General features: G+C 42.9%; 1 protein-coding gene across 2 annotated transcripts in view; it reads right to left on the reverse strand.

Annotated features, from left to right (window-relative positions):
* Positions 1-14,858, reverse strand: part of reln (reelin) — a 158,685-nt gene that overhangs the window by 21,055 nt on the left and 122,772 nt on the right. For both annotated transcript variants that reach the window (XM_079873327.1, XM_079873328.1), the window contains exons 39-49: positions 14,338-14,506; positions 14,112-14,214; positions 12,612-12,838; positions 11,180-11,403; positions 9,768-9,918; positions 9,265-9,523; positions 7,999-8,248; positions 7,741-7,909; positions 6,626-6,766; positions 4,294-4,471; positions 2,299-2,492 (exon numbers count right to left, since the gene is read on the reverse strand). In XM_079873327.1, coding sequence (XP_079729453.1) covers positions 2,299-2,492; positions 4,294-4,471; positions 6,626-6,766; positions 7,741-7,909; positions 7,999-8,248; positions 9,265-9,523; positions 9,768-9,918; positions 11,180-11,403; positions 12,612-12,838; positions 14,112-14,214; positions 14,338-14,506 — 2,065 coding nt within the window. The remainder of the gene's footprint in view (positions 1-2,298; positions 2,493-4,293; positions 4,472-6,625; positions 6,767-7,740; positions 7,910-7,998; positions 8,249-9,264; positions 9,524-9,767; positions 9,919-11,179; positions 11,404-12,611; positions 12,839-14,111; positions 14,215-14,337; positions 14,507-14,858) is intronic.

Below are 14,858 nucleotides of genomic sequence, written 5' to 3' on the forward strand. Positions count from 1 at the left end.
CAATTCCACCAGATCAGCTTACTGAATGTGTAAGGAAAAAATTTCTTCAGTGTTGTTGCCCAAAGACTCTCAGCATTCCTGCTAAAGAACAATTATGTAGACACCTCAGTGCAGAAGGCAGGGATAAGTGGTTTCACAGGATGCTTGGAACACGCAAATGTCATCTGGCACTAGGTACAAACAGATAAGAAGGAAAAGAAAGACTTGCATGGTTGGTTTTCTTAGACCTTGCCAATGCATTCGGGCCAGTGCCTCATGAGGTGCTATGGGCAGCCTTCAACTTCTTCCAAGTCCCAGAGGGCATCACAAGGTTGGTCAAAGCCTATTTCCAGGACCTCCAGTTCTGTGTTACAACTCAGGCTAGTACAACTGCCTGACAGCACTTGGAGATAGGCATAATGGCGGACTGCACCATATACCCACTGGCCTTCACCATGGCAATGGAGTTAATAATTTGGGCATCTCGATGGGTGGTTGGAGGGGAACGTCTGAAGAGTGGGCTGCGGCTTCCTCCAAACAGGGCATATATGGATGACATGACGACCATAACAACGACTAACGCATGCACCAAACACCTGCTGTACAAACTCCAGGGAAACATCAGATGGGCACGAATGGAGATTAAACCCAGCAAATCCCGCAGTATCTCCATTGTCAAGGAACAGATCGTAAATGAGAGGTTCCACATCAATGACAAGCCGATACCAACTATCCTGGGGAAGCCCATCAAAAGCCTTGGTCGGTGGTACAACATAGATCTCAGAGACGCCAAACAGGTGGAACAACTAAAGCAGGATACCTTCAGTGGTCTGAAGCAGATCAACAGCACTGCCTTCCCAGGGAAGCTGAAGCTCTGGTGCCTTCAGTTCGGACTGCTGCCCCACCTCATGTGGCCAATTTCCATCTATGAGGTCACCTTATCCCACGCCAATCGGTTGGAGCGGTTGGTGAATGAGTGAGAAAGTGGCTTGGACTACCCAGATGCCTCAGCAGCATAGGACTGTACGGCAATGGAGCCCTCTCTCTGCCAATCTCAAGCCTGGTGGAGGAGTACAAATGCTCTAAAGCAAGGCTCGAAATGACTCTCATAGAATCCCGGGATCCCTTCGTCAGAGGGGCTGCTCCCGCCTTAGCCACAGGGAGGAGGTGGAGGCTAGGTGTAGCAGTGGCACAGGCAAAATCCGCCCTTAGACACCGGGACATAGTGGGCCAAGTCCAACAAGGCAGAGGGGGCTTAGGGCTGAGAGCAACAACACCCACATGGCAGAAGGCTACTCCAGCTGAACACCGGCGCCTGGTGGTTGAGGACGTGCACCACCAGGAGGAAGTGGACAGGTGTGCCAGAGCGGTGTCTCAAACCAAGCAAGGCCGCTGGATGAGGTGGGAAGCTGTGGAGAGGAGGAAGATCACTTGGAGTCCAATATGCTGAGCTTTACCATCAGAGCCACATATGATGTCCTGCCCTCTCCAAACAACCTACATCTCTGTTTGGAGAATATCCAGCCTGCCTCCAGTGTCTTGCCCCAGCAACCCTGAAACACATCCTTGTGGGCTGCAAGACCAGCCTTACGCAAGGCAGATACACCTGGCGCCACAACCAAGTGCTGAAGTGCCTGGCTTGCTAGTGACCTCATGGAACCTCCGGTGCGACACACACCCAGGTCTGATCAGCCCCGGGGGTTGAGGGTGTATTGTGATAAAAGGTCGAAACACCCAATGAGGCTGGGGTGCCCAACTGATGATGTGTCGTTTTGGAGGCACCAGGCGGTCATCCCCCAATCCAACCCCACCCAAGAGGACATCTCCAACAACAGCGCTTGCTGATTATCAAGGGATTCTAACATCTAGTCCTAGTAAGCATACTAATGATTCGATGCTCAAGAAACATTTATGATTATTATCAGGGTTCAAAACAGTTGTGCTGCTTCCGATTTCTGTGGAAACGGTGATGCATTTTATTTTTCAGGAGTCTTTGATGAATAGAAAGTTCAAAAGAACAGCATTTATTTGAAATAGAATCTTTTGTAACATTATAAATGTCTTTACTGTCACTTTTGATCAAATTTATACATCCATAATGGATAAAAGTAATTTCTTTCAAAAAAATAAGTATAAAGGTAGTATAAAACTAGCATGTGAAACAGTGTGCTGTATGTAAGATAACTCTCTCAAGCAGTAGTGCGCTAAACTGTTGTTATATGAGCTTATTAATTTTCCGTTTAATTCAGTAAGGCAGAGATCAAGACTGAGCTTGGGATTGTAACAATGGACATTGGCTTGATTCAGAAGAAGACTCACTCAGGCTTGCTGTACTGGTCGTAGAAGATCTCGGTCAGCAGACTCCAGCTGATCCCAGCGTTCCCACTGAACTCCAGCAGAACGCCCTGGTTTCGGCCGCTTGGCGCGATCATACAGCCGTACATGAAGTAGAACTGGATGAATTCAGCACTGGTCAGATTCAGATCCACTGTCACCAGCTGACGAGAGCAGCTCTGGCCATCAGACAAACAACAGCAGTGAGAAACACACTTCATCAGCGCAACACTGGCAGTGTGCTGAAACATTAGTCCAACAGACGGGAAGAATGACATGTTTAATTCTCACCGTAAAAAAATTGCTTTCTGTGGCTTTTAATTGTTGACATTTGGAGCTGGATTTTATCTCAGTGTTTGATATTTGTATTTGATGTTTTACACTGTCTGTATTAATCTGTATTTTTACAGACTGTATCTCAGCTAACAGGGAACGTTCTGTCAAGGTTCTCTCAAAGCTATGATCAAACGTTCTTCCAGTAACATTAATAGAATATTCGTTCACAGTTATCTGGTCTTTAATAATGTTCTCAAAATGTTAGAACAAAAACATTGTTTATACATTGTTCATGAAATGTTGTTGTTGAAATGTTTTAGTTGATGTTCGTGAAACATTTTTAAATGTAACTACTAGTTCAGAACATTCAGAGGACAAAAGTAACGTTCCAGTAATGTTTGAAGAATGATACAACGTATCGTTCCCTTAACGTTCACATAACCAAGAAAAACATGTTTAAAGAACTGGATGTTTTGAACATTCAGAAAACATTCTTAGAACATATTTTTGTCAGCTGGGACAGTCCTTTGGTTTACAGTGTGGTTGTAAAAGGCTCTATGAATAAACTAGACTTGAGACTTGAGATAGACAGTTAGACAGACAGACAGATTTTTATGGAAAGCTGGCAGGGTGAAGTTTTACTGAATAAACTCATGATATCTGAGATGGAGTTGCTCAGAGGCATTTGAGAGACACGACTGTCTGCAGGAAGATTTCACGCTCTGATGAAAGTAAAATTGAGCTTTTGTGCCTCATCGTGAAGCTCAAGAACATCGTCCCTACGGAGAAGGACGGCAGGGATTCAGAACTCATAAAGACACAATGAAAAATGGATGGAGTAAACTATAAAAAGCCTTAGAGGAAAACAAGCAGCAATCCACAAGACTCCTGGGACACAATCCTCAGGAAAATAAGGTCTTCGCTGACGGTTGAAATGCGGGAGCTGGAATACTCGTGAAGTCTGTGTTTTGATTTTAGTTTTCATCTATACTTGGTAAATTGCCAAATTCTCACTTCATGACCCAGCTAACAAAAACAACTTTTTGATAACTTTCCATTATGAAAATGTTACTTCTGAATGTTTATAATGTCCAGTTTTTAAATATGTTCTTTCTTGTTCATATCTTTGAGAGAACCTTGCCAGAACGTTCCCTGTAAGATATAGGGCCCTATCATACATGCGGACCAATGCAGCGCGGCGCAAGTGTGTTTTGCTAGTTTCAGCCCGAAGCAGTTTTCATTTTCATGTCCTGCGCCACGTTGTTTAAATAGCAAATGCATTTACGCCCATTTGTGGCCCCTGAGAACCAGGTGTGTGTTCAGGCGTATTGTTGGAGCGTTGCTATTTTGAGGAAACTGAAATAGACTGAGCCGTTGACCAACTGAAACCTGGTCTGGCAGTATTTATTTTTTTGTGATTTAAAGAGCGCGTTAGTAATATGCGCCTATAGGCGGGTCCATAACACACGTACACTTTGCCCCGTAGATGGTCTGCTTGCGCTTTAACCTCGTGCACGAGTAGATCCGTTTCCTCGCTAGAGAAGCATTCAGTCTTTCCGCTTGCAAATTCCTCCATGTAAATATTATTATTTTGTGTGGACTGTGAATGTGAGAAACTTAAGATTTATTCAAACTGAAGGAGATTGACGGATGGATGGAGGGAGGGAAGGACTGAGGGATGGAGAGATGGAGGGAGGGATTTACCCCGCTGAAGTGCAGGGCTGACCCTGAGGCCACGGCTCCACAGACGCTGCTGATCTTGCCGCCGGTCAGCAGGTGCCAGTGATTGAGCGCCGGGGCTCGACTGAAACTGTCCTTCAGCTGGACGGGGAGAGACACCAACGGCTCGTCACAGAACTCGCCTCCCCACTCGGGGTCACATCTGAAAGAGAAGAGACCTGAGACTGAGCTGAGACTGAGATGAGATGAGACAGAGACTGAGACTGAGCCTGACTCTAATAGTGAGCTGAGACTGAGACGAGACAGAGACAGAGACAGAGACTGAGACTGAGACTGACTCTGACTCTGACTCTGAGACTGAGACTGAGTCTGACTCTGTCTCTGAGACTGAGCTGAGACGAGACTGAGACTGAGATGAGACAGAGACTGAGACAGTGACTGAGACTGACTCTGAGACTGAGCCTGACTCTGAGACTGAGCTGAGACTGAGCTGAGACTGAGACGAGACTGAGAAGAGACAGAGACTGAGACTGAGACTGAGACGAGACTGAGACGAGATGAGATGAGACAGAGACTGAGACTGAGACTGAGCCTGACTCTGAGAGTGAGCTGAGACTGAGACTGAGATGAGACTGAGACTGAGACTGAGCCTGACTCTGAGAGTGAGCTGAGACTGAGACGAGACAGAGACTGAGACTGACCCTGACTCTGAGAGTGAGCTGAGACTGACACTGAGACTGACTCTGAGTCTGAGACTGAGCCTGACTCTGAGAGTGAGCTGAGACTGAGACTGACTCTGAGACTGACTCTGAGACTGACTCTGAGACTGAGCCTGACTCTGAGACTGAGCTGAGACTGAGACGAGACTGAGACTGAGACGAGACAGAGACTGAGACTGAGACGAGACTGAGACGAGATGAGATGAGACAGAGACTGAGACTGAGCCTGACTCTGAGAGTGAGCTGAGACTGAGACTGAGATGAGACTGAGACTGAGACTGAGCCTGACTCTGAGAGTGAGCTGAGACTGAGACGAGACAGAGACTGAGACTGACCCTGACTCTGAGAGTGAGCTGAGACTGACACTGAGACTGACTCTGAGTCTGAGACTGAGCCTGACTCTGAGAGTGAGCTGAGACTGAGACTGACTCTGAGACTGACTCTGAGACTGAGCTGAGACTGAGACGAGACAGAGACTGAGACGAGACTGAGACGAGATGAGACAGAGACAGAGACTGAAGGCCTGTTCACACCGGGACGAATTTCGCGTGCGATATTCGCCGATGTTTAACGCCTCGTGACTAAACAAAGGGAGCCAATGTGAGTGTGCACACCGGCGCGAAAAACGCCACACGTAAAAGCGTAATTTTTTAAAAAACGCCTCGGGTTCGTTTTTTTGGTTTGACGCGCCGCGTCAAAAACTATCCGACCAATGAGATTGGCGCTTTTGCTCACGTGTCTGGAGCTTCTGAAGTTACAGTAAAACACAACTTGGGGGCGCTCAAACACAAAACGGTCTTGCCGAGCACACATACGAAACGGCGAAGAAGATATACGCCAAGTAGCGCCTACACTGCCGGGAAGAAATAAGACGAGGAAGATGCAAGGCAAGATGATTGTAGAGCTGCTGGTCTCGTTGGTGTCGGAACATAAAGAACTATATGACAAACGCGACAGCGACTACAAAAATCTTGATAAAAGAGAACTGTTATGGAGTGGTATTGCACCTTGTGTACCGGGGTATTTCTGTTTTACATTAAGCGCCATCTAATGTCAGGGAATGAATTTGCATGTTCACTCGGCTCATCGTCAGCGAAAATCGCTTGGGTGTGAACACAAAAAACGCGTTGAAAAACGCTGGCGAATAACGCGCGCCGATATTCGTCCCGGTGTGTAGGGTGCTTGAGACTGAGACTGAGCCTGACTCTGATAGTGAGCTGAGACTGAGACTGAGATGAGACAGAGACTGAGACTGAGCCTGACTCTGAGAGTGAGCTGAGACTGAGACAGAGACAGAGACTGAGACTGAGACTGACCCTGACTCTGAGCTGAGACTGACACTGAGACTGACTCTGAGTCTGAGACTGAGACTGAGCCTGACTCTGAGAGTGAGCTGAGACTGAGACTGACTCTGAGACTGAGATGAGACAGAGACTGAGACTGAGACTGAGACTGAACCTGACTCTGAGAGTGAGCTGAGACTGAGACAGAGACTGAGACTGACCCTGACTCTGAGCTGAGACTGAGCCTGACTCTGAGAGTGAGCTGAGACTGAGACTGACTCTGAGACTGACTCTGAGAGTGAGCTGAGACTGACTCTGAGACTGAGACTGACTCTGAGACTGAGATGGACTTACACACAGGAGCTCTGTCTACACCGGCCGTGTCCAGAGCACATGTCGGCACAGCCGTCTCCGATGTACAGGTTATCCAGAGCCCACGTCTGCTGCTTATCGAAGGGCGCTGGCTGGAACCAGCGGAAGCGAGTGGCTGTGGACCTGAGCATTCGCCACAAAAGAAGATCAACAAACTCTCAATTCAAGTGTTTTCTTTCTTACACCCTGTACTAACCAGACTCGATAAAAGGCGTCTTTTCCATGTTAATCAGTTTTTCTCCAACCACGATACAAAACAAGCCACAGCGGATTCTATTTTAGAAATGTTTCTATTTCTGCGACGTCGATTGCGGCTGGAACAACAACATACAAATATGACAATGATAATCTCAGGGACTGACCTGTGAACTGTCACCCCTAATTAACAAACTAATTAGTTGTAATTCATGAGTGTTTTTCAAAGAGACACTCAACATATTACTGGAGAAGTGAAAGCATGTCAGAAAATGAAAGTGTAAAAAAGTTATTAGTTACTGTAAAGCAAATGTACTAAACACAACATTTTTTATTTTATATAAAATATGATTTGCTGTGATTTGTGATCGCTTTGATTGCGAGTGCAGTGTGTTTGCAGAGAGACTCCGCCCACAGGCTCATCTGATTGGCTGTGATTTTGGATTGATTTGGTTGCAAGTGCAGTGTGTTTGCAGAGAGACGCCGCCCACACACTCTTTTGATTGGCTGTGATTTTGGATTGATTTGGTTGTGAGTGCAGTGCGTTTGCAGAGAGACTCCGCCCACACAATCTTTTGATTGGCTGTGATTTTGGATTGATTTGGTTGCGAGTGCAGTGCGTTTGCAGAGAGACTCCGCCCACACACTCTTTTGATTGGCTGTGATTTTGGAATGATTTGGTTGCGAGTGCAGTGCGTTTGCAGAGAGACTCCGCCCACACGCTCTTCTGATTGGCTGTGATCTGTGATCGATTTGATTGTGAGTGCAGTGTGTTTGCAGAGAGACTCCGCCCACACACTCTTCTGATTGGCTGATTTTGTACTCGTAGTCGTGTTGCATCTGGTTAGGACACAGTGCTAGATATCATTGATGTAAGTGCAAGTGTGTGTGTGTGTGTTTACCTGGCGTAGTGTGGTATGGGTAAAGTAACTCTGCCCCACTTGTTGTACGTATCTGACACCAACAGCTTCTGCAGTGTGTAAGAAGAGCAATCTGGACTTGTGGGTAAACAATCCCGGACCAGCGGCAGCCACGTGAGACCCAGATCCAGAGAGTACTCGAGCTCGACCGCTGCGAACACATGAACACACACACACACACCCGTCAGAGCAAAGCCCTCTTCACGACACACACACAGCTCGCTCGCGTCAGTGACCTACTGTAGCAGGACGAGGTGACCGAGCAGGAGGCAGAGAAGTCGAACTGGACGAAGGCATCGGGGCCCACGCTGATGTCGGTGGTGATGCCGTAGCGGGTGTTTGATTTCTCGATGAAGGCGAAGGCTTCTCCGTCAGATCCACACACTGGCATCCGCGTGCCACCCGGGTGAAGCAGCCACGAGCGGGTGTTAGTGGAGGAGAAGTCGTCCTCCAGCGGCCCCCAACCACTGGCACTGCCACCCACCACCAGCTGCACACACACACACACACACACACACACACACACACACACACACGTCACAACATGCTGCTGATACACACGACACACAACCAGCCTGAGCACACGTTTACTGGCGGCGCCTTGCCAAATCAACAAAACAGTAAAACAGTGAAATATTATTGCAAGTTAAAACAGCTGTTTTCTCTGTGAATATATACAGTAGTCAACATTTGAAGTGGATCAAAACCTTTCATCAAAGTTATACATGAATTTTGAACAATACCCGTTCTTGTCTTAGGACAACTGTGATTAACTTTTTTGATCCACTTCAAATGTTGACTACTGTAGTAAAGTGTAATTTATTCCTGTGATCAAAGCTGACTGTTCAGCATCATTACTCCAGTCTTCAGTGTCACATGATCCTTCAGAAATCACTCTAATATGATGAGTTGATGATCAAGAAACATTTATGATTATTATCAGTGTTAAAAACAGTTGGAAAACATGTAGAAACATTTTTGTGATGCATTTCCATTCAAAGATTTGGGGTTAAAAAAAAAAAAAGATCAAAAGTGACATTAAAGACATTTATAATGTTACAAAGATTATATTCTAACAAATGTTGTTGTTTTTTTTTACTTTCTATTCATCAAAGAATCCTGAAAAATAAAATGTATCACAGTTTCCACAGAAATATGAACTGTTTTTAACACTGATAATAATCATAAATGTTTCTTGATCATCAGATCCTCATATTAGAGTGATTTCTGAAGGATCATGTGACACTGAAGACTGGAGTAATGATGCTGAACATTCAGCTTTGATCACAGGAATAAATTACACTTTACTATATATTCACAGCTGATTTACATTACAATAATATTTCATTTTTTACTGCATTTTTAATCAAATAAATGATCAAAATCGTAACAATTTCAGACTTTTGACCAGTATAATGGAGTAAAATGAGAAAAATGGTCTGAATGCCTTTGCAATATTTAATACAGTGTAAATGAGTGTGTTGCCATTCTGTCTTGGCTCTTTACTTTATCAATAACCCAGGGACTGTGGAAGTGTCCGTTCTCGGAGGGCTGCCACCAGCGCAGGCGTGTCTCTGGGGTCCGGGCCCTCAGAGGGATCTCGAGGGCCACCAGGTGAGCCTGGTTACTGCTGTTACTGTAGAGGAACTCCTGGAGAAGAGTCCAGGTGAGCCCTCCATCCGTGGAGAACTGCAGGAGCACCGGCTGCGAGCGCGGGTCCGGGGACGCCTTCCCACAGCCCAGCCTCAGGAAGAACTGGATGAACCTGTGGTGGAAACACATTTGAACATTGAAAGTGCTGTATGTAACTTTTTCACTCTACTAAAGCATATGTTTGCATATATTGAGGAAACATGCTAAGTTCACATACTCCTTTCTCTGAAAAAACACTTCTATAGCCGTTATTTTACTGTGAAATATGCGTTTCCAGGCTGGAATGTCTGTTTTTGCTTTGATCTGTGACACTGGACGTCATTGTCCATTACGCTCGGTTCTGTTGGGTGTGATACCTAGCATTAGACAGGTCCAGATCCAGCGTCTCCAGCATCCGCAAGCCGTCCTCACTGAAGAACAGGTGGTTCCCGCTGGTCGTGATGCCACACTTTCGGGAAGGCTTTCCTCCACTCATCAACTTGAAATGTTCAGACTCCAAAACTCCACCTATGAGACAATCAACACAGTTACATCTGCTATAGTCAAGCTTCTTCAGAAGATCTATTCTTGAGAAAGATACCCTGTCTGAAAGGGAAGATTCAGTTCTATCTTTCTGCAAACATTACTTTTGAATGTTCTGAAACAAGTAGTAACACATTAGATGAACGTCCAAATTAAACTTAAAAGTCCCCCTGTGGCGAGCAAAATCCAGCTTTTAATGTTGTTTATGTGTCTATGGTGTTTTTAATGTGCTTTAAGACAAACCATGTGTAAATTCAGTATTTCCTCCTTAAAACTGCAGTGAACCAAAGACAGTCTCAAAAACACGCTTTGAAATCGCTGGTGTTTCTGACATCACAAACTACCTTGTAACCAATCAGATCAACGTGTGATCGTCAACCAGTGGATCTCTGAGCTGAGGGACTGAGTGGAGGCGGGGCTCATTTGCATATTCATAGAACCACGCATACTAAATGAGGCAAGGGTGTCGAGTTACACTCAAGATATCTTAAGGCATGTAGACATTTTTTTCAAGGTAAAAAAGTTTAAATATGTCATTTTGGTGACCAAAGATGAGCTTTAAGGGATACAATTATTGACTACAGGGAGACTTTTACGATTTTTACGTAATGTTTTTGTTCTAACGTTTTGAGAACATTATTAAAGACCAGATAACTTTGAACAAACATTCTATTAACATTACTGGAAGTGAGTTTGTTCATAACTTTGAGAGAATCTTGTGAGAACGTTCCCTGTTCGCTGGTTTTGTGTGAAATATTATGACCAATGTTGTTACATCACAAGTGAGTTTCATAATCAGATTACTTTTTTCAAGTAACAAGCAAAGTAACACATTAATAAGAATAAGTAATGTTACTTTGTTTTCTCATTTATTGACTGACTTTGCATTTCCTTTAGGCTTATTCATTTCACTTTTGATGTGAAAAGGCCTTTACATTGAACATTTTACTTTTTTTTTCTTTTTTTTTGCTATTAAAAAACAAACAAGCGAGTCCAGCCCAGGTGAGAAAAAGTAATGCAAAAGTAGAGTAAGGCCTTACTTTCAATAAAAGTATCACAATTAGTTCCTTTATTAGGGAGTAACGCAATATTGTAACACATTACTTTTAAAAGTAACTTCCCCCAACACTGATTATAACTCTATTCTTACAAACGCTTTTCAAATGCAAACACATCTTTGTGTTACTCACTGAACCACATTCATATAACAACTAAACTACTGTGCAACATCTGTTTGCTTCCGTACCTTCAAAATCCTCCTTCAGGAAATCTGGATTTGGCACATCTGGAACGGAGCAGTCGGAGCCGGAGTATCCTGGATCACAGATGCAGTGAGTGCCTCGAACACACACACCGTGGCCGTGACACATGTTCTGGCACTGAGGGCCGATGTACACGCTGTCCAGGGCCCATGTGGGCGGAGCCGCGCCGGCCGGGTAAAACCCTTGGAACCAGCGGAACCGCACCGATCTGAAGCACAGAAACACTGAGACACACTGAACACGCAACGGTCGACTGAGCAAACAGCAGCCCAGCTCACAGAACATGACCGCTCTTCCAGTCACGCTGACAGAACGTTCTCAAAAACATTATTTATACATTGGTCATGTGTCTTGTGCATTGTTCGGGGTCTTTTTGGACTTTTTTTTTCTTTTTTTGGTCTTTTTTTTCTCGTTTGCTGAAATAAAAAAAAGGTTTCTTTGTACAAATGGCATGAAATTTTGTACAGTTGTCAACACTTTCTAGATCTACAAATAAAAAATAATAATTGGAATGATATCTTTTTTTATGTTAGTTAGGGGGGGAAAGTCACACTTGTGCTGTTGGGGGTCTCCAGAGGCAGCAGACCCCAGGCAACAAATTGTAAGTTTGTAACAAAAAAAAATATATATATATATTTTTTTTTTTTAAACAAATGTAATTTTACTCTGTTTATTGATGTTTTTACTCCTCATTTGGGCAGTATTTGGAGGATTTATTATTATTTTTTTCATTTATAAAAAATTATATTAATTTAATAAAATTATGTTTTTGTTTTTTTATACAAAAACAGCTTTTATGTAAAATTCACAATAATGTAACTGTTGAAAAACAGTTTTTTTTTTTCCAGTACAAAAAATGCTAAACTTTGACAAAAAGTAACTTTTATTTTTATAATTGTGATTTCATAATATGTATATATGAATCCAACTGGAAAAACTTGTGAAAAGATGTCTAACAGTGTCAAATAGTGGAGCTCTGCAGCCATCTACTGGCTAAAGTGATCATTTTTTACTTTTTTTAAAACTGCATTTTCCAAAAGATAGACAAAAATGTTACACTAAATCATGTCAAATTATCCATGTTATCTCCATGAATGAAATTTAGAAATGTGGGTCTTTTATAAAGTGGATTTTACATAAAAATCTGTTTTTTATTTTATTTATAAAAACCTATTTAAATTTTTTTAATTTTTTTAATATAAATTTAAAAAATAGAATAAATCCTCCAAAAAACTAAAATAAACTGAGGAATAAACTAATAAACTAAATAGAGTAAAATTACATTTCTTAAAAAAAAACAAAAAAAATATTATTTTGTTACTAATGTTGTCTGGCTTCTCTGGAGTGTAAATGGCAAACGAACAGCACACAAGGGTTAAATGTTTCTGCTAGTTTCTGAACTCCTGTCCCACTCACCCGCAGAGTCTCAGCTTCCCGAAGTGGATCACTTCTCTCCTCCATCCCTGTGAGGTTCCAGGATAGTAGACGCTGGCCGGGTGGAGCTGGGTGGAGCAGAGCGAGCTGAGCCGAGGGCCGCCGGCACACAGAGGAACCAGCAGATGCCATGTGGATCCGAAGTCCCTGGAGAACTCCAGGCGCACGGGGTTCAGCGAGGAGCTTTCGGTCGTGCAGCCCACATTGATCTACAGCAGGAGCCAAAGTCGTGACGTAACGAGACGTACCACAGATCAGTATTTAACTTTACAGTCAAAGGGTTAGTTCAACCAAAGAATTATGTTCTGTCATCATTTACTCGCCCTCATGTCGTCCCAAACCCATGAGACTTTCTTTCATCTTCAGAACACAAATTAAGATCATTTTAACGAAATCTGAGAGATTTCTGTCCATCCATTTAAACACTGCAAAAATGCTTTTCCATTTGATTTGAGATTATTTTTCTTGTTTTCCATTTGAATTAAGATTTTTTTTTTTTTTACCCCATAGGCAGATAATTTTGCTTGTTTTAAGCAATTCATGTTTCTTCTCCCCAGAAAACAAGATTTCAATTCTTATGTAATTTTACTTCTCTAGTAAATGCTCCTTGATTTAAGAATTTTTAGGTATTTGGCCTGGAAACAAGACAAAAATACTAAGTCAGAAAAACATTTTTTGCAGTGAAGTCTATTCACCCAAAACTCTGACGCTTCAAAACATTCATAAATCAGCGAATATACATAGAGCACATCAAATACGGCAAACAGAAGTGTCAAGAACGTGTCGCGAGCTTCTGTTCACCAGCTCTATGTTCACTGATCAATGTTTATATGTGAATAAAAGCCTATATTAAATCTGTTCATCATACAACGCCATTGACTCTCTTCAGAAGACTTGGATTAAACTGCTCAATTCATACATTGCTCAGTTTTTCTGTCTTGTTTTCCAGCACAAATATCTAAACTTTCTTAAATCGAGATACATTTACTGGAGAAGCAAAATGACTGAAGATATTAAGTCTTGTTTTCTGAAGAAATCTTCAAAATTAAATGAGTTTGTTCTTAAAACAAGAACTAATATCTGCCAATGGGGTCAGAAAAAGAAACTGAATTCAAAGGAGATATCAACATTTTTCAGAAAACAAGACTTAACATCTAAAGTAAATATGTCTTGATGATTTCAGAATGTCTGTATTGGAAAATAAAACCAAAATACTAAGTAAGACATTTCTTGCAGTGTGTGGATTTATTTCACAATCTCTCGGATGTTGTGAAGCGTCTCAGTTTTGAGTGATAGACCTTCAATGGAGGCACAGAAATCTCTCAGATTTCATTCAAAATATCTTCATTTGTGTTCTGAAGATGAAAATCTTCCGGGTTTGGAACGACACGAGGGCGAGGAAATGATGACAGAAATTATTAAACGTTCATTTTTGGGTGAACATTCCCTTTAAACGCCAGCGTTGATCTCTCAGAGCTCTACCTCGAACTGGACGATGGTGTTCTCGTTGACATCAATGTCTCTGGTGGTGATTGAGTGTTCGCCCAGATCACTGGACATGAACACCATGGCCGAGTCCTCTTCCCTGCAAGCACAGAGGGTCACATGACTCCATCGACAGGTTTGACTAGCGTTTGAATCGTGATCCAGCTCGAGGTGAGTGTGTGTTGAGTCCTCTCTGGATTATCTACAGGAGTGAGATACTCACAGGCCTCCTCTCTGATAGGGACAGTAGAATCCAGTGTTTCCTCCGGGATAAAACAGCCAGTTCCCCTCCTGCGGTCCCGACTCAAAGCTCTCTAATATCACCGGCAAACTACTGACGCTGTTGCCGTCGATGATCAGGTCGTCAATCACCCACACCTCCTCCTTCTTACCTGGAGGATTGAGAAAAACACTGAACACATTTATGCTTAAGAACATTGTGGGAACAGTGAATTTCTAAAACATTAAATGTCCAGCTTTATCGTCGGGATTACAGCATTGTTTAAAAGGTAATGATCATGTTAGTACAACATTCTCCTGAAATTATTTCTACTCACAATATAACATTCTTTGAAGGTGTATTTGAAATATTCCTCGTACAAATACAGTGCTATGCATAAGTTTAGACACCCATGCTAAAGTTGACTAAAAAGAGGAATAAAAAATCATCTTTTGGAAATTGAACTTAATGCCATAATTTAAAAAATTAGGAAAAATCCAACCTTTAAGGACACCAATTTTCTT

This window comes from Squalius cephalus, assembly GCF_949319135.1.
Source record: "Squalius cephalus genome assembly, chromosome: 6".
In the NCBI taxonomy this organism is placed as follows: Eukaryota; Metazoa; Chordata; class Actinopteri; order Cypriniformes; family Leuciscidae; genus Squalius; species Squalius cephalus.